At 59.0% G+C, this 19,255-nt stretch overlaps 1 protein-coding gene and 1 long non-coding RNA gene across 15 annotated transcripts in view; one reads left to right on the top strand and one right to left on the bottom strand.

Annotated features, from left to right (window-relative positions):
- Positions 1-19,255, top strand: part of TNS1 (tensin 1) — a 204,663-nt gene that overhangs the window by 63,412 nt on the left and 121,996 nt on the right. Inside the window, exon 1 of one of the 14 annotated variants that reach the window (XM_035710910.2) lies at positions 5,197-5,402. The exons of 12 other annotated variants lie outside the window; for them this stretch is intronic. Coding sequence is in view for 1 of the 2 variants with exons in the window: in XM_035710907.2 (XP_035566800.2) it covers positions 9,649-9,654 (6 nt within the window). In the remaining variant the exon portion in view is untranslated. Of the gene's footprint in view, positions 1-5,196; positions 5,403-9,111; positions 9,655-19,255 lie in introns of those variants that run through there. One more of the 14 variants, XM_035710907.2, reaches the window with a different exon arrangement.
- Positions 2,171-5,942, bottom strand: LOC112656782 (uncharacterized). The gene is made up of 2 exons (XR_007408896.1): positions 5,512-5,942; positions 2,171-4,771 (listed from the first exon to the last, which is right to left on the bottom strand). It is a non-coding gene; the product is annotated as an uncharacterized LOC112656782 (long non-coding RNA).

Here is a 19,255-nt window from a genome sequence, read left to right as displayed (position 1 = left end):
ATGGAAGCTAAGAGGGTTGATGTTCTCTGGTCACCAGGGCACTGGTGGCTGAGCAGGGCTGAAACCCAAGGCCCTGACTCCCAGTCTGAGGCCTTGGGGCTGGATTCAAGTGCCTTTCCTGGCTGGAAACTGAGGCAGGCTCGAGAGGGAGGAGCTGCCAGCGTGTGTGTCTCAAGCACAAGTTGTTGGCAGGCCACTTTTCTCATGCTTCTCCTGCCCGTTTGATCCTCTGCCCTCAGACCACGGACGCAGTAGCAAACCTGAGAGTAGGAAACCAGACCGTCTCCCTCCCTGGGAGGGAGTGAGGGGAAGGGGCTGAGGCCCTGCCCAGTTCTGCATTCCCAGAGATGCTGGGAATGCATGCAAATGAGATGCAAATGAGGCGGCAGTGGTGAGGAGGGGGGGGCCCCTCCTGCGGCCTCAGTCTGGCCTGAGTGTTGAGGATGACACTTAGAAAAGGAAGAGACCTGTGATCTGGGCTTTGGAACCCGGCATCCCAGAAGGAAGGGAGGGGGCTCTGTGGGGTGACAAGGTGGGGCGAGGCTTTTGGAGCCAGCTTTGGGGGACAGGGAGGCCAGCTGAGGTGGGGGGTGCTAGGGGGTAGCCCTGAGAGGAAGGATCCTGGGAGAAAGCCGGGACTCCTCTCTCGCTGCCCTGGGGCGGGGGCGGAGGAGGGGTGGTCAGAGGGGGGAGGGTGGAACCCAAGGCACAGACATTGACCAAGTGCCTAGGGTGTCCCCCAGGGCCTGGCTCCCAGCCAGCTGTGCTCTGAGCCCAGTCGGACTCTGAGGCCCTCTGAGGCCCGTGGCCTCTCTGCTTGGGACCTGGGCATATGGCCCTGCCTTCTCCGGTGGGGAGGCAGGAAGAGAATGGGGGGGGGGGCAAGGGTGCTAGAGAGGAAGCTCCTGCCCCTCCTGCCCCCATCCTGGGGAGATTGGGAAGTCAGTCCCTGCCTGCTGGATGGTGCTGGTCTACTCTTGGCCCCCCCACAGGAGCTTGCCCTTTAGTGCATCAGGCCCTGCAAGAGTGGGGGTTACATGACATGACCCCTGGTGGGTGCACAGGGGCCCGCAATGCCCACTCTTGAGTTGCAAGCCCTGGATTCAAATTCTGTGTGTTTTGTCAGCTGCCCTGTGGTTTTGGGTAAATCGCTTAACTGCTCTGAGCCTGTTTCGGAGACTGATAGGAGTTATAGCCATTTTGCTATAGTGGAAAAATGGGAAAAATACCCGGGAAAGGTTTGGTGCAGGGTAGGCACTCAAATCTTGATGCAAATGGAATGAGGGAAAACCTGGGAGCAGCTCTGTGCTCCCCCCTGGGGCCCAGAGGCCTGGGGGAATCGGGATCCAACGTTCTGGACTTCATCCTGGCCCTTTCTCCCCAGTCTCTGTGTGTCCCTTTGTCCTCCTTTCTGTCACATCCCTCCTGTTGCACTGGAAGTGCCTAACTCAGCACCTGGCCCCGACAGGCACAATTCATTTTCCCAGTTCTTCTCAATGCTGCTCTGTGGCGCAGTGGCCCTGTCCCCCCACCCCCAGCTTCGTGGCTCTCCTCCTTCTGGGTCTCTGTTTCTGATCCCCTCTTTGTCCTGCCCTCTCTCCTCCTGGCTCTCCTGCTCTCTGTCTCTCCGGCTTCTTTCCTCCCTCAACAAGCATCCATTGAATCCTTCCTGGATGCCAGGCACAGCCCTGCTCCTTTCGGGGGTTCTCTGTGTCTCCCTGGCTCCTTGCTGCCCTGCCTCTCTCCCTCCCGCCCCTCCGGCCTTCTGCCCACCCTTCCCCCAGCTCCACAGGCTCCAACACTGGTATTATTCAGTTTTATGAAAAACCCCCAGGCCTACCCCTGAACGGACCAACCACAACTGGAACCAGATGTGCAGTCCTGCAGTTGGGGATGGGAGGGGGGGAGGAGAGAAAGGGGCAAGGGCTGGCTTAGGAGGGGGAGGGGAGACGGGAAACCCTGGGAATCCCTCGGCCTGCTTTGGCTCAGGGAGGAGGCTTTGAGCAGAGCAGGGGAGGGAAAAGGGGCTGAGCCGGCTTCTGTAGAAAGCAGCTCTCACTCTGCGTATGAGTGTGCACGGGCATGTGTGTGAGATGCTGGGACTGACATGGGAAAGCCCGGGTGGGGGGGGGGGGGCGGCGGCGGTGGAGCATCAGCTATGGGACAGCTCTTGGAAATAAAAGGGAAGGCTTTTATTTTTCTTTGGGATCCTCTAGCTCTTCGACTTCCTGTCTGTGTGGTTTCTAGAGACTTGCTGAATTCACGCTTCTGTGCCCAGGTGCTGGAGCAGGAGGGCTGGGAAAGAGGGGTGTTTTGGGGTGGACGATAGAGCGAGGCATCTCTAGGGGCTCCTGGCAAGCAGCTGAGGCTGGCATGTCTCAGAGCTCCTCCTGTCTGCTGCAGACCTGGGGTGGTTGGGGTGCGCCTGGGACGTCATGTACATGGTCCTCGTATCTTAGCACAGTCAGTTTTTTATACAGCTTCGAAGATAAAAGTCTGCCAAAGTTGTCTGGGGTACAGTCTGGTGCAGAATCAAGCGTTTAAAAGTGCTCTTTTATTCAGTTCCATCCATCTCTCTACCATCCGTTTTTTTCATTCTGCATTCTTTGAGAATCTAGGTGCCCACCTTGTGTTGGGCATTGAGCACACTGGGGTCGGGGAAGAGGATGAAGAATAAATCTTTGCTCAACTCACTGGGAGATCTAGAAGTGCACCCGACAAGTGAGTGTCCTGGCGTTAATGTATGAGCAAGAGCCTTGGGTGTTCAGAGGAAGGCAAGGTACCTACCAAATGGTGCAGTTGCAGAAGGACCCAGGGAGGATGTGGCTTTTGAGTTGAAGCCTGATTGCTGATGGAAGAGGGAATTGTGCCTTGAAAAGGCTCAGAGGTGGGGCTTTGTCACAGAGGGTCCTTCTGCAGAGCTCAGACTGGATCTGGTGGGCAGTGGAGAGCCGGGGACAGTTTGGTGTCAATCAGGGTGATAGTGGGTGTGCGTTAGGAGATGGAGAGGATCACCCTGGAATCAGATGTGCAGTCCTGCACTTGGGGATGGGGAGAGGGGTTCCCACTTTTGTGGCAGACTCCCCATCCACCTCTAGAGGAGCCCGGATTGCTGACGTGGAATCTCTCCCTTCCCTCACCTGACGGGGCTGATCTAAGCCCCCAAGCCACCCTTGGTCTGCAGGGGTGTGGGGGTGAGCAGGACAAGGCTATTGGGATTCACCTTTGCTCTAGAGTTGGGGCCAGTGAGGGCTGGGCAGGGAACCAAGGCCACTGGGCAGGTCTCCCGACACAGTCCTCAGGCTCAGAGGCACCGCCAGTGGGGCCATTCTCTCCCATCTCTGTCTCTGGCAGCACCCACACACACAGTCTGCGGCCACCGGCAAGGCTGGTAGGTTCTGATGTGCTGGAATCTGGGACTCTGGGAACCCAGGCTCTCCACTTAAGAAGGGGTGAAGTCATCTTGTTCTGGAGGCAGGGAGTGGGCGCAATGATGCTTCTGTCTCCACCCTGTCCACACAGGGTGCTGGGAAGGTGCCCCTCTTGCCTGAATCCACAGGGTTTCACTGTTGCCCAAGTGAGGGGGAGCAGCCCTCGGATGGCTTGACTATCACTGGCCCCGGATGCCCCCCTAATTTTTCCTGATGCCGTTTGCCCCTCCTCTGGGCCTTCCTTGTCACTTTACTCTTTGGAAGATTGAAGCTTGGAGAAGGGTTTGGCTGAATTAATACAAATTAGTGAGTGTTAGAACTGGAAGACATCTTGAGGACCTGTGGATTCAAACTCATCGTACAGCAGGGGAAACTGAGGATTTGCGATGCAGATCACTGGCCCAGGACCTCCTACAAAGGCCGCCCAGATGGGCAAGAGAAGAGCCTGTCGGTCTCTGGAGGGCTGAGTGGTGGGGAGCTTGGCTCTGGAGCGAGCCTGTCCGAGGCTGAGTTTCCCCTCCATACCACCCTGCGTGGTCTTGGACAAGTCACCTAACCTCTCCAAGATCACTTTCTTCAGCTAGAATAAGGGAGACTTGAAGATTAAGTGAGAGAGAATATTTTTTAAGTGCCTGGCATGCAACAGGCGTGCAGCAAAATGACTTTTCCCTCCCGCCCAAAATAATCCCATCTGCTTCTTAACTCTTATCATTCACATGGTGCTGCAAACTTTTCAAATCGCATTTCCCCTGATGTTTGTAATTAAAAAAAATTTTTTGTGTGTGCATATAGAACAGTTGAAAGGATTATCAGGTAAGCTCCCTGGATTCTATAATGAATTCTCTGGCCTATTTGCTTTATAACATTTCTATTCTCTCTCCATCCATCAGTCCCTGTGATTGATGTATTTCAAAGAGAACTGAAGCAGGCATCTCATTAGCTAGAGGTCACTTCACATGGCTTTCGAATATAGGGTCACAAATGTCTTCACCCAGCCCACGAAGCCGAGAGAAAAAAGCAGTGACTGTTATCCCAGATTTGACAGATAAAGGGAAAAAAAAACCCAAACAGGTTCGGAAGTGAGAGTCTAGGTCTCCTGTCACAAAATGAGTTGGGACTGGCGTAGTAGATCGGGGTGCTCTACAGAAACTGGGAGCTGGTGCTCTCGTGGTTATCACCATTACCCTCTGACCAAACACCCTTCTCCAGTCAGCAGCCCTCTGCCCATTTCTCTGCAGCCGGGTTTGGGTTTCTTACCTGAGCTCCGGGACCTCTTGGCCACCTGTCACCAAGCCCTCCGATGCCCTGCTTCCGGTCCGGGCTGGCTACGGGGGCTGTGGCTGCGGGAGGGGAGGCCGCATTTCTGGGCCCGGAGGGGGCCCAGTGGGGCGTGGGGCACAGGGTGCAGGGAGGGGAGCAGGGTGCAAGGAAGGGCGCAGGGTGCAGAGAGGAGAGCAGGGTGCAGGGAGGGGAGCAGGGTGCAAGGAAGGGCGCAGGGTGCAGGGAGGGGCGCAGGGTGCAGGGAGGGGAGCAGGGTGCAGGGAGGTGCGCAGGGTGCAGGGAGGTGCGCAGGGTGCAGGGAGGGGAGCAGGGTGCAGGGAGGGGTGCAGGGTGCAGGGAGGGGAGCAGGGTGCAAGGAAGGGCGCAGGGTGCAGGGAGGGGCGCAGGGTGCAGGGAGGGGAGCCGAGCGCTGCAGGGGTTAAAGGAGGCGGCGGCTCCGGGAGGAGGGGAAGGAGGCGGTGCCCCGCCCGCGGGGAGGGAGCCGGCGCGCAGCGCCCTGGCCAGTTGTTCCCAGCAGTGGCCCTGGGACCAGCTCCGCCGCCCTGCCCGCTCCCGCCTGGACACAAGGCTCGCTCACGCCCTCCCCGGCCACCCGCCTCCTGCCAGCCGCACTGCTGCCCCGTCATTGCCCCCGCCGTGTCCCGGGAGCCCAGACACCCCCCCGGCACCCGGTGGCCCTCGGCTGGGAAGGTGAGTGTGGGGTGTGGGTGCCGTGAGGGCTGTAACTTAGGGGAGGGCGAGGCCAGCCCCCCTGGTCGCAGGTCCGGCTTGGCTTGTCCTCCCCCCTCCCCAGGCCAACCTGTCAGTCTCCTGTCTCCTGCCTTTGGTGTCTGCTTCCGGCAGGGATGTTGGGGTGCGGTGGTCCCCGCTCTGAGGGACCAGTCGGAAGGAGTTTCCTTTGCTGGGGAAGTTGCTGGTGTCAGTGGCTGCTTGAGGCTGAGGCCAGCAGGGCGAGAGGGGGAGGTTGGGAGCAGGAGTCTCAGGAGGTACTGGTCTCTTCCCCTGCCCCTGCCTGCTGCCCATCCCAGGGCTGGCCGGAGAGGGAGACCGAGAGGGAGACGCGGCCAGGACCGGGGGGATGCCACCCGCTGGAGCTGCTTCCGGGCCCTGTTCTCCTCCTTGGGGCTCTCCTTGCTCCCCGCTCTCATCTCCTGGAGGGAGGGGCCGGCAGGCCTGGAAGGGTTGCCCTGCCGCCCTCCCCTCAGCCCGGGCACCTGGGCACCTGGGCACTGCCGAGCATGAGTGCCCCTGCCGGTCCCCCCGCCCCCGCCCGCCCCCCAGCAGCTCTTACTCCCTCCTCACCCCTCTGGGCAGAAATGGCTAATCCAGGTGGTTAATGAACAGACACAGGCAGCTGCCTTCCACCCCCCTCTCCTTCCTCTCTTCCTGCTCCCCATCTCCTCCTCTGACCCTCGGGTGCCCTACCTGCCACCCCTTCCCCAGTGGGAGAGTAGGCAGCGCTAACCTCAGTGTCTGGCCTCCCACCCCCCCAATTCAGGACCAGGGCCAGGACGGCCTGCCCAGATGTTTTTAGGCTGGCCACTGTCCTAGAAGAGGAAACTGGGAGGGGGGACCGAGGGGTGACCAGGAGAGGCCTGCTGCGCTCCCAAGCTGGGCTCCCTGCAGGGGTGGGATGGGGCTAGTGGACCGGATGGGTGCTGGGTAGGGGAGGGCAGGACACGCAGTTGTGGGATGAGGGTCAGAGGACGAACTGGAAACCGGGGTTCCAGAGGCTTCTGGGACAGGGGTTTCTCTTGTGGAAGCCGCAGAGTCAAAGCAGCGGGGTCAGGAGGGCGTGGGGAGCGCTCTCTTTCCTCGAGTCTCTGCAGGGCCCCTTCCTGAAGCTGCCTGGGTGGGGTGGGGACCATTGTGGCTCAGACTTGGCGTTAAGTTGCTTCTGGCTCTGCCAGCTGGCGCCTCCTCCTGTCTCCCCCACCCTCACTCTCCCCCAGGTCCTCGGAGCTTGCTACAGCGAGCGCCACCCTGCCGGACCCCTCCGGCCCGGGCTGTGGGGACCAGGCTCCGCGTGGGGAGCGGGTAGGAGAGCTGCCCCGGTGCTGGGATCCCGGGTTGGGGATGGTCTCCGCCAGTCTGCAGGACCCCAGGGTGGTGATGTGGGACCTTCGGCTTCCAGACCCCTGCCTCTCCTTCCCTCCGGCTCACCCGGTACTGCTCCCCACTTCACTTCCCTCAGAGCCCCAGCTTCGAGTCTCCCAGGGGGGCTGCAGCATCCAGAATCCTGAACACAGGGAGCTGGCGGCTGGGCGGAGGGGGGCTGGGCGGGGTGCAGGTGAGTTCAGAGCTGACCTTGCTGTCTGGTGACCATCTTCCCATCTCTGGGGGACTAGAGCGAGGGGGTTTGGGCATTCTCAGTGCCCTGGGTGTAGTGAGGTAGGAACAGGAAGCAAAGAGGGAGAAAGGATTTTTGTTTGGTGAAGGAAGCTTGGCTCAGGTTTAGCGAAGGGTTTCTTAAGAGGCCTGGCTGCTCAGCGAGAGAAGGGGCTGCCTTGTAAGGTAGTGAGCTTCCCGTTCTGGGGGGAGTTCAGACAGAGGCTGGAAACAGCTTGGAAGGATTCCTGAGCGGGGATGCGGTTAGGAGAGATGACCCTGACGGTCTCTTGGGATGCTGAGGTCCTGGGATACTTGGGAGTCAGAAATTCTCTGACACCCGGAATGGGGGAGCCGGAAGGCGCGGCCTCCGCCCTGCCAGCCCCTGCCAGCGTTGGGGAGCCCAGAGCCTGACGCCCTCCCCTCGCACCCACTGCTCGCTCTCCTACCAGGTCTGCCCCAGCTGCTTCCTGCAAAGATTCGAAGTTTCTTCCGATTCTTCCTGCCTCACTCTGAGCCGTGCCCTGCTGGTTAACCCCACGAGGGCCAGCACAGACCCGTGGGCTGCGTGACGCGGTGCGGGATGGGGGCGCCTGGAGGCCTTGCCCCCTGCCCCCTGCACTTAGAGCCCTTGCTCCTAGCTAAGGGATTAGGGGCAGGGGTGTGAGGATTAGGGGCAGGGGTGCGTTTGGAGGTTCCAGAGCTCAAGCTCCTGCCCAGTGTGTCGTCCTCTATCCGCACCCCCCACTATGGGAAGGGGCCTCCCCAGCCTGCCTGGAGATCTTTGGGGTGACTCTCACTTGAGCCTCAGTTTCCAAATTTGTGAAATAACACAGGGTTGTCAGGACAGCCTGAAACGGTTTGCGGGTTTGTGTAAGTCGTGGTGGGGTTGCTGGGGAGGAGCGTGGGAGGAGCAGGTCACCTCACTCCCTCCACACTGTCTCTCCAGACTTGTTTCCCTGCACCAGGCAGGGGGAGGAGAGAGGCAGGTGGGGTTGGGGTTAGGGATTTCTGGGCACCAAAGCCCGGGAGGCGGGGGCTTTTCCTGTCAAGGGGAGCTTCTGGGCTGGGCTCAGGACCCACCTGGGCTCCATCCTTCCTGTCCCAGCCTGCGTCTCCCCCCGAGCCCCTGTGACTCCTTTTCTCCTGAGTGGCGAGGGTGAAGGAGTAGGGTCTGAGGTCACCCGGGTCAGCCCCCCGCCCTCCCGCCCCATCTCCAGTCAGTCCTGGCTTGGCCTGACGATGAAGTCCTCTTCCGAGTCTGTCTAGTTCCTCGTCTCGAGCCGGGACCAGATGAGGCTGCTTCATCAGGACACTCTGTCCCCTGGCCCGACAGGGACCCAGTAGCGGGGCGGGAAGGCGAAATGCCCAGTGCGCCCTTGAGCCTCGCCCAGTCAGGGTCAGAGCTGGTGTGGACGGCGACGGCTCTGAGCCACGGGCTGTTCTTGTGGCCTATTTCTGGGGCCACAAGTCTCTCCCCAGAAAGGGAAACAGAGGTCCAGCTGGGGGTCGTGTGCTGGAGGGGGGCAGAGAAAGACCCTCCCGGTTACTGGACTCTGAAAAAAGCCAAGTGGGTGTGATGCTGGGGGGAGGGGCAGAGAGGTTTTCAGAGACCCGAGGGACTCTTGTCCCCGGTGCTGTGTTCCCATGGCCCTGGCCCTCAGCTTTCAAGCCATTAGGGGCACAGAGGTGTGGGCACCAGCGAGCTGGAACGAGAGGAGTGGGGTGGCGGGGCTGCCAGCCTTGCGGGCCGTGCCCAGCCCCCTGGGTGCCCTGCTCCATTATGCAAGGTCACACCTGGCCCTCCTCTCCTTCCTTCTCTCAAATTGCCCGAAGTGCTTTCCCAAGAGGGGAGGTGGCAGGAGGCACAACCGGGTCCCTTGCTTGCCTCTACTCAGATTGGTGACCGTGGCCGTCTTCCCACTTGTCCACACCTAGGTTTCCCTCCGAGAGATGGTCGGTGTCCGTGGCGTTGGAGCTTGGTGGGGTGGGGCGGGGTGGTAGGTGGGTGGGGTGGGGTGGTAGGTGGGCCCGAGCCAGGCCCTGGCGCTGCCTCCTCCGGGGCCAGTCTGGGCTCTGTAATCCCTGCCTTTTTAGGGCTGGAGGCTCGTAGCTCCGGCCTTGGCTGTTCGGGGAGGCAGGAGGGACTGGCCCAGGAGGGCGCGGTCCTGGGGAGCCGAGAGCAGTGACAGTAGTGGTGTCTGAGCCCAGTCTCTCGGCAGAGAATAGGGGACCCCTCCGCTTTCCTGGTGCTGGCAAACTTCCTGCGAGCCCACCTTTCTTCTGGCTGGATTACGAGCTCCTCGAGGGCAGGCCTGGGCCTTTCGCCTTCCTGGCGGTCGTTGCCACCTGCCTGGCAGGGTGTGCTCAGCGCTAACGAGGGGCAGCGGCCTGGGGGCCTGAGACGGGCGGGCCGGGGAGGTTTGCTAGGCCTGCACACAGGAGGTACACAGTGAGGCAGAAAACGTGGCTCCGAAGGCCAGATCGCTGGGGCCCAGCTCCGGCCCACGCTGCTGATTAGCTGCGTGGCTCTGGCAGGTGCCGAACCTCTCCAAGCCTCGGTTGTCTCGTCTGGAGTGTGGAGTAAGAATTGCACCTGTGTCACGGGATGGTTGTGAGTATCAGATGAGTTGGTTTTATTTGAAACACCTTGAACAGTGCCTGGCACATAGTAAGGGAGTGATAAATGTTAGTAACTGTTATTATTACGGGTCGGTGGTGGAGCTGGTGTTTCTCCAGGAGCTCCATTCTGGGTAGACTCTTCTCCGTCCCATGGTTGTTCCATCCCTAAGACAGGAGGATTATGGGACCAGAGAGTGGAGGGACCCCCTCAAGGGGTCCCAGCATCAGCCCAGAGAAGAGACTCTCTCCCCGCCCATGTCTCTGTCTCTCTGTCTCTGTCTCTCTCCCTGTGAGTGGGGGGAGGCGGGGAGCTAAGGGGACCTCCCGAGGCCTTGTCTGCCCAGGGGAGCCGATGCAGAGCTGTGTTTATGGAGGACTCTGAGAAAGCTGCCATCACTGTAAACAAGATGCATTATTATAAACCAGTCCAAGCTCCCCTCCTTGGATCCCATCCCATCCCTTGATGAGAGTCACTGAATCAGAGACTCCCAGGCCTGGCAAGGACGTGGCTGGCCTGGCCTCCAGGCAGGCTACTCTTGACCATGGGTTATACCCAGGGGGGTGGCGCCTATATTTTAAAGTGGAATCTCCAGATAATTGCTGCAAGTTGCTGTGTCTCATACCCTCTGGGTCTCTCTGAAGTCTCTGAACCTGCATCCCTCTGGCTGCGACTTTAGGTTTCAGTCCCTGGTTTGGTGGGAAGTGGGGGAGCAGCATGCCCAGCCCTTCCTGCATGCCACATAGTTGGGAGCTCTGAACCCGTGGTCTGGGCGGGTCCTGGCCACACTCCCTCCTCATCCCAGGCTTCTGTCCTCTCTGGGGTCCTCCGCTTTCTCGTGCCTCTGACGTTCCTCATTAACAGGGGTCAGCCCTCCAGGCCTGGCAAGCTGCACTCTCCACCTAGCCCTCGTTCCCACCCAGGGAGGCTGGGGTTGCTCCAGGTCGGGGGTGAGCTCTATTTCCGGACCCCTGGCCCGCCCAGTTGCAGCTGCAAAAGGCATTAAGCATTTTTTTGGAGAAAGAATGGGTTTGGGTTGATGATGATGACAGCTGGGGAGGGTTCCTGAGCTCAACCCGGCCCTATCTCGCTTCCCCTGTGTAGCCCCTGCTCACCTCTGCTCCATTTCTGGGCCATTGCTCCTTTAGAGGAGGGGCTCGCCTTTGGCTCTTGACCTTGACCAGACCCGAACAATCCACTGGTCTACGACAACCCTTTATGGGGGGCAGTCTGTAGGTTAGGCCCTGGGCTTGGAGCTGGGGGGTAGGGGCGAGGGGTAGGCATGGGGTTTAAGGGCAGTATAAGAAAGGCCCAGGGCATGGGGAGAGCAGTGCACCTTCCCTTGCTGGGCCTGATGTCCTCACCTGTCAGTGAGAGGCTGGGGAGGTGCAGAGGCTGGAAAAGTCTATGAGTCCATCTCCCTGACTGAATCTCCCCTGGTCCCAGGCTGCGAGAACTTCACCTTGGGTTGACCTTGCTTCCCTCCTGCCCCGCCCCCACCCCTGGCAATCGCTGGCAGGAAGTCCTGCTGATTAGGGCCCTAATCACCGGCTGAGACTCCCAGAAACAGCCAGGCTGGTTGAGCAGAGAGGGGCAGGCCGACTGGCACAGGGAAAAGCTCCCACCAAGGAACATGAGCTAGGTGTTGGGCTGTGATGGGGGCACTTGATGCCTGCTTGTGACTGGGGGTGGGCTCCACAGTGGAGGCTGTGTGGCGGTGGCTGAGTCCTGCCGGGCACACGAGGCCCCTGATTATTCACTTAAAAGCCCTGTTTGGGCACCGACCCTATGCCAGGCAAGGTGCCAGGAGTATGGGGCTGCAAAGGTCGGGGGGACATGGTCTAGAAGAAACGAAGGAGAGTAGATGGATGGTTTCTGCCCAATGCAGAAGGAGGGTACGTCACGCAGGAAGCAGTGTGTGCGAGCTGATGGAGTGGAGAAAGTGTTGGGGAAGAGGTGCCACTTGAGATGGGTTTCGAAGGCTGAGAAGGAGTTCTGCAGGAGGCGGAAGGGACACAGACTCCTTCAGGCACCAGGGAGAGGCCTGCACGAAGGCACAGTGGCACGCGCATGACGATGGGTCAGATAACGCCCCGGCCCTGGGTTAGAGCGGACAGGATGCGCCGACCCTCCCGGCTCTGCTGCTTGCTGGCTGGGTGGCCTGGGCCGGACCTCGGCGTCCGCATCTGTCAGGTGGGGTGGATACTCAAACCTCATAGACCAGTGATGGGGATGAAATGAGATCCTACCTGGGAAGTGCCCTGCTTAGTGCCCGGCACAGGATAAGCCCCAGTAAGCGGGGTGTGTGTGTGGGTGGGGGGAAGGCCAGCTTTGGGGGAGCCTGCAGGTGTTGCTTGGGCCCCAGCCATGGGAGGATGTTCTGGGCCGGGTTAACTGGGAGCAGCAGAGGGCTTTGACGTGAAAATGTGATGGGACTGTTGTTTCGGAGGGTGATTGGGGCAGCTGTGAAGGCCGTCCTGGCCGGGGAGATCCGGGGACAGGCCACAAGCCAGAGCCCTTGGAGTCCTCCGTCCACATTTCTCAACCCCACGCCGGGAAATCCTCTCCTGAATCACTTCCTCTCTCCCGGCTCCCTTCCCACGTGCTGCCCTCCTCTTCTGGATCCGGAGGCCTCCTGAAATCTCCTTCCTGGGAGACCTTTCAGGCCCGGAGAGAGCCCTCGCTGGCAAGGCTTCACACACAGGCCTGGCATGGGTGGATTGGAGCAGGTGGGAGCGAGGCGAGACCGCAGGCAGCTCGCAGTTCTAAGGAATCAAGAGGCTCCTCTCGGGGGGCATCCTTCACCGCCCCCGTCTGCCTGGCGCACAGTGGGCCCTCACTGTTTGTTGAATGAATGAACGAACAGGAGTGTGTCCCCAAGTTGGGGTGGAGAAGCCTGCCTGTTCTGAGGCCGAGGGTTCCCAGCCTGACCGTAAGTGGCCTGGTGAGTGTCTGTCCAGGGGCTGCCTGTCCAGAGCCACGAGGACTGTTGAGTGTCACCAGGCTGCTGGGGCGGCGGGGGTTCAGTGGCTGCGTGGATGAGGAAGCAGGGATCTTAGGAGCTTAACCGTGGAGCGAGGTCCTCTCATGAGGCAGGGAGTCAACATGAGATGCTGTAGCCACGGCGTCTGCATTTAGGTGTTGACCCCACCTCTTGCAGAGTGTGTGACTGTGGAGAACTTTCCTAACCTGCCAGTGCTTTAGTTTACTCATCTGTCAAAAGTGGGAAATAAATAGAACCATGTCCAGCAGGGAGGCTATGCTATGTGACCCTTGGTTATTATTACTGCTATTATTTCGTTGGTGCAGAGGGAGACAGGCAGGCAGGGGCCTCCGGGCGGGGATGGGTGCCCCGAGCTGGTGGGAGAGCACGAGAGACACAGGCTCCTCGGTGCCTCATGAGCTGCCTCAAACGCCGCACATGGGGCTGTGTCTGATGTGGCCGGCTGGGCTGAGCTGGGCGTGGGAGCGGAGGCCGAGGCCAGCCTGGATTCCATGCGGGAGCCCTGGGAGAGCAGGGGTGAGCCGGGGCGAGGGGCAGCAGGGAGGAGAGGTGAGCAGAGAGGAGGCCACTGGGACCCCAGGAATTCCTCCCATCATGTCCTGCCAGAAGGCCTGGCCCTTTAGCTCCATGGCCTCCGGCAGCCCATGGTCCAGCTCCCCGTCTGCCGTGTTCCTAATGCCCCGTCACTGTTAGAAAGTGACTGGTTCCCACTAACCACTGTTTGGCTGCAACTCCTTCCTTCTTGTCTCATCTGGACTTCAGCTCTCCCAACTTCAGTGCTTTGGGATATGGGGGTGGGGTGGGGTGTGTGAGCGTGGGCTTTCCGGGCCTGCTCCAGCCAGCTCTGTGGGGTGAAGGGACTTGCAGTGAGTGGAGGGACTGGTGGCAGGGGGGTCAGGCAGACTGTTTCCAGTCCCTCTTCGGTGCCTTGGGCAAATCACATCCCCTCTCTGGGCTTCAGTTTCTTCATTTGTAAGACAAGCGATTGGCCTTAGGAGAGCTCTCCGTTTCTCTAACCGCTGCTGACACTCTGCAAGGCTCTGCATCTCTCTGAACAGAGAGGCTCTTGTTCTTGGGGCTGTTGGAGGAGCCATGCAGCATGGAAGTTGGGGTCCCGGAAGGTCTTCAGGCATCTGCGGGGAAGCCAGCTGAGATGTTGGGGAGATCCCTTCTAGCCCTGGGATTGGAAGGTTCTGTGCCCAGTGACCACTCCTCCAGGCAGCTCCGTTTCTTGGAACAGAGTGGAGGGTAACAGCTGTCAGGTTGAGTGGGCCGGAGTCTCTGGGGCTCTGTCCCGGTGACTCAGGTGGAGGGAGATGCGCTGGCAGGATTGGAGCTCGCGAAGCAAGGGAGAGAACCGTCCAGATCCTTCGGCCCTCTTTGGCCTCTCTCAGGGAGCAGAGTGGGAGTGAGTGTTGTGCTGGGGGGCAGGGTGCAGAGAAGAGTGAGTAACAGTCGTGAGTAATGGCCCAGTGTCTCTGCTCAGCAGGTGGCTCCTAGTCTGCAGCTCTGTCTGAGGCTCCGGAAACGCTCCCTGGAGGCCCAGCCACTGAGTCACGGCAGCCTGAGCTCTTTAGGAGCAGGGGTCCAGGCTGGCCTGCCCACTTGCCCGCTCCCTTCGCCTCTCTGCGCCCCTCTGCATTAGCGCCTCCTACCAGCTATCCCACCGCACCCTCTAGGCTGCACACAGCTGCCCTGTCTTGTCTTCCGAGCACCTGGTGGCTTGGGTTGCCTGCAGGAGTAGAGATGCTGCAGGCTGGCTGTCCTGGGTTTGAGTCCCAGCTCAACTGCTCATGGCCGTGTGACCTTGGGCACCTTACTTTTCTTGCTGAGCTTCTTTGGCCTCCTATGGAAAGAGAGATTTGTCTGTTGTGCTTACCGTTGAAAGGGTTAAATGTGATCCCATGTCTATAGGACACAGCACATTCTAGGTATTTGGATAATTCATGTCCATCAAGCCCTAACCTCTGTTTTGCTCCTCTTCACCACCTCCCCCTTAACATTCCTGCTCCCATGCTTTTATTTTGTGATTTTCAGGATGTTTATCCTCCTATCGGATCGTACGAGCCCCTATCGGATCAGTGGCTCGTACACTTACCCTCCTGTTTCTGACACCTCCTACCCAGCTTCCATCAGTCAGCGTGCTTCGTCCCTCACCTGCTCAGGATGGGCAGGATGCAAGTAGGGGGGAGAGAGTCCAGGGGGAGTTTGTTGCTGGCCTCGCTGCGGTGGATGGGCTGGGTCCTGTGGGCACTTGGAGAGCTGGGTGAGTGTTCAGACTTGACCCCCCCACCTCTGCTGGTTCATGCTCTCACCTCCAGTCTGCCCACATGGACCATCCCCCCCGCACTCCGTGGCTCCCCCCTTTCCCCCCACCCCTGTGGGTATGCTGGTGGGGCTGCTGTGTTCCCATCAGGGCCGCTGTGCTCGGGGTGGGGCCGGGAGCACCAGGGAGTGACTTTGCATCTGGACCTGGCAGTGGTCCTGCGGCCTGTGTGTGTGCTATGGGGTGTGTGCTCTGTGTCTGGACCTCAGCAGTGTCTCTGGGCCACCGGGTCTGTAGCTGATGGGAGCCCTCGCTCCTGTCTGTTTAAAATCCGCCTGGGTTTTGGGAACCGGAGAGAGCCGGGTCTTCCACCGCCCCTCCCTCCGGCAACCCCTTCCCTCCAGACCTGGTTTCAGATGCGTGCATCTCGGAGGTTTTCCTGGAGAACAAGGAAACATTGCAGGGGGGTGGATATGCGTCAGATGGAGCCGAACAATGCTGGTGACAGCCAGGCCTCCGCTGGCCTTCAGTGCTGGCTGCGCGTCAAGTCTCTGCTGCCGCTAATTGGGAGCCAGAGGGGGCTTCCTGCGTCTCGGCCACAGATAGATTTAAAGGAGCAACATGGGGCTGGGCTGCCCTGCCCTCGGGACTCCTGCTTCCGGGGCTCCTGGTGCAGTTGGTCAGAGCAGATGGGGTTCCAGAACACCAGCCCTTGACATGTGCTAATTGTGCAGAACCATCACTAACTCCTCCTGGTGCTGATGTCTGGGGTCCAGGACTTTCCTACATAAAGTGCATTTTCGGATAACTGAAGCTGAGGCCAGAGTTGAAAGCTCTGGGGAAAAAAAGGTGGATTTTTGTTTTGTTTTGTTTTTGGGTGGGAATGAATCTTTTGCATTGTATTATACTGTCTTCGGCTCTGACTTATCGGTGGATGGGGCCCTGTAAATTGACTACTTCTCATTTGTTATACTTCTTCAGATTATTCTTCTGTTACGAGGGCATAAGAACAGAGCCTACCTCACAGGATGGAAGTGATGATTTTTTAAAGATTTAAAAAAAATATTTTATTTGAGAGAGAGAGAAAGGGAGAGCAGGAGCAGGGGGAGGAGCAGAGGGAGAGGGAGAGAATCTCCAGCAGACTCCGAGCTGAGTGCAGAGCCTGATCTGATGCAGGACTTGATCCCAGGACCGCAAGATCATGACCTGAGCTGAAACCAAGAGCCGGATGCCCAACCAACTGAGCTGCCCAGGCGCCCCTGAAGTGACGGTCTGATGAGCTGAGATGCATGCAATGCTTAGAATGGGGTCCAGGGCCTCGTCCACACGTGCAGTTTACTGCCCTGGACATGAAGACACGGAGGCGCGTGTGTGCAGCCCGCTCGATGGAAGGGGCCTCCCGTGTACCAAGCGTGTGCTGTGTTCTAGGACTTCTTAATTGTGTCGACTCGGTCAGTTTTATTAACTTGCACCCTGCAAAGCAGGTCTCCTCATCCCCATTTTACAGACGAGGAGATAGACTCAGGGACCTTTAGAAGGAAGTGGCGGTCTGTGGCAAAGTGGTATTTGAAGCCACACCTGACGCCCAGTCCCATGCTTTTCTGTCCCATGTCTTGCTTTTGCTGGGAAACTCAGGGCCTCTCGATGTGTTGAGGAATTTGGAAGTAAGGATCCACAGCCAGAAGGTGTTAGGTGTGATCCTTCAGAACTGAATCTGCTCCCAGCTCCCGGTCCTTGGTTAGATTCCGAGCTGTCTGGAATCAGGCCATGAGACAGAATGACCTGTAAGGGGTCCAGGGAATGTAAGGCCACAGATGGGCTCTTCGGAGATAGAATTTTCTCCCGGGTATCGTGAGCTTGGGGTTCCTTTCATTTTCTTTTGGCATCCTTAAATTCTTTAAAAAAAGAAAAAAAAAAAAAGTAGGTAGACACTGGGAGGGACTTCCTGATGGCTAGCAGCATAGGGCAGTCGAAGCTGCCCGAAGAGCCCACACGAGTTTTCTTCAAATTGGAGATGCTTTCTTTTACATGTTGGTGTTTGTGAAATCGGTAGGCGTCTTGCAATTGAAGCGCACGTTTTGAGGAGCCTTTTTCCCTCTCCAAAGCTGTCACCACCCGATGGAAGGTGCCCCAGGCACCTTCAAGATTAGGAAGCAGGGTGGTAAAGCCTGTGGTTTGCAGGTGCAGGGGGAAGGGAGAGGCCAGGAGGCCCTTGTCCTGCCCCCACCCCCAGGAGACTCCGGCCTAGTTTAAGAAGGCAGAGGGACCCCCTGGTGTTTGTGTGGGCTTGAGTGTGGCCCCAGAATTCTCAAATCTGGCCTGGCCCAGCGCCCCCCACCCCCGCTGCCACTGCTTCTCCCCCACCCTCAGCCTCCTTCTCCACGTCCCAGGACCCGGGTACGTTTCTCAGCAGTTCCCGAGCCCTTTGACTTTTTGGGCTTCCCCCTTGCTCTGAGCTGTTTTTCCCATGCGTCCTTCCTGCCTCACTGTTCTGGCACAGTTTAGGGTCAAAGACTTTTGTCCCTTCAAGTTCTCATCTAGGGACAGAAATCCTCAGTGGGGAGTGAGGGGGGCTGGGCGCACGGCCTCCCTCTGGGCGTAATTTCTGGAAAAACAGATGGGTTTGAATCCCAGGGAGATAATAGCCCTCTTCATACCTTCATTATAGCAGTTTACTGGGCTCTTTTATAATTCCCTGTTTACATGTGTGGCCTCCTCCACTGGGCCCCAAGTTCCCCTCCTGGGCCAGGCCGTCCTTATTCATCTCTGTCTCCCTTGCTGGGAACCTGGCACCGAGGGACCCTCCTTAGTGCTGTTGAGTGAATGCATGGTCTTGCTTCCCATGCCTGTCACCCTCCTCTGCCCCCGGTTCCACCAAAACCTTGACCACAGACCACAGCCCTCTTCTTGACCAGATTCTTCTAGGAACTTCCTAGAAGCTATGTGTTCTGTGCTGCGGGCCCTGTCACCCCACCCCCTGCTTCGGAACAAATGGCCCCTCTCCAGGAGGGCAAGAAGGGCTGGGGTTTCCCCTGGTCTTTGGATCTCAAGAGAAGGCAGTTCTGAGGTCTACATTTCAAACTGCCTGTTGACACTTTCACTTCTACAGTAGAGGCCCTGCTTCCTCTGGGGCCCCCAGGCTGGGCCCCTCAGTGGTGTCCGGCTTCTCCATCTTCTTGTGTCCCCTCGAAGCTCTCTTGGTGGCCTCTCTCCTCTGCACCCGGCCCTGGCTCAGCGCTAGTCGCACTCTGGCAGCAACTGCCTATTTGAGGCTGGACATCTGGCCTCCAGGCCTGCCACTTGCCTGCGCCCTCTCTCCCTGGCTCCGGAGGACTGGATATTTGCCTCAGTCCAGCCCTCCAGGCCTTGCAGAGCATGTTCCCTTTGACTTGCTTCCTCCATTTTGCCATGTGCGCCCTGGGCCTGGGGGACTGGTCTGCTCCCTGCTCTCCCATGATTGATGTCTCTCCCACCCCACCCACCTCGGAGGCCATGCCCTCCCTGAAACTCTTGCTGGGGCCCCTGACGGGGCAAGGAGGTGCAGCGCTGGCACAGTTGAGGCTTGGGACCTTGGGTGAAGCATGTGACATCTCTGAGCCTCATCTGGGAAATGGGTTGATAACCCCTAGGACCTCAGAGTGTATGAGATGGAACAGAATTGGACCTGAAAGGGGATTTCTCTGATGGGAGCAAGAGCTTGAGGCAAGAGAGGTGGGGAATGGGGAACTGAAAGAGACACTCAGCCAGGTCCTGCAGGGCCTTGAGGACCATATTAGGGCATTTGGACTCTGTCCCATGGAACCGGGAAGGACTTCAGGCAGGGGAATGACAGGACTGGACGCACATTTTAGAAAGAGTTCCCTGGCTGCTGAGTGGAGAATAGGTTAGAGAGATAAGACCCAAGGCAGAGACCTGGGTTAGGAGGTTCTTGCCATAATCTCCATGGTTAAGGAGACTGTGGGGTGGGCTGGCTTGGAGAGATATTTGGGCCGAAGAGTTGTCCAGGCTTAGTGGGAGGGAGTGGAGGGAGGAGGCTGATGCTCAGGTTTCTGGCTTAACAGCCTTGGGTGGCCTGGGGTGGGGTGGGGTGGGGTGGTGGGGGAGCAGGGTGGTTGTCAGCGCTGATCTGCGAAGTAGCGGGGTGGAGGCCAAGCGGGGCAGGGCCGTGAGCCCAGTATGCTGACCAGTGTCAAGCCCTGGGCCCAGCTGTGCCTTCTGACCCCTGCTGGTGCTTTCCTGTGGCCCCACATGCCCCCCGCCCCTTGTCTTGTGGTTACTGCTCAGCGCCCCCAGACCCCTGGCTTACCCTCGTGTGCTCCCAGGGC

Source organism: Canis lupus, chromosome 37 (genome assembly GCF_003254725.2).
Source record: "Canis lupus dingo isolate Sandy chromosome 37, ASM325472v2, whole genome shotgun sequence".
NCBI classification, from domain to species: Eukaryota; Metazoa; Chordata; class Mammalia; order Carnivora; family Canidae; genus Canis; species Canis lupus.
Note: the sequence above shows the minus strand (reverse complement) of the source record. Positions and strands in the feature narration are given on the sequence as shown.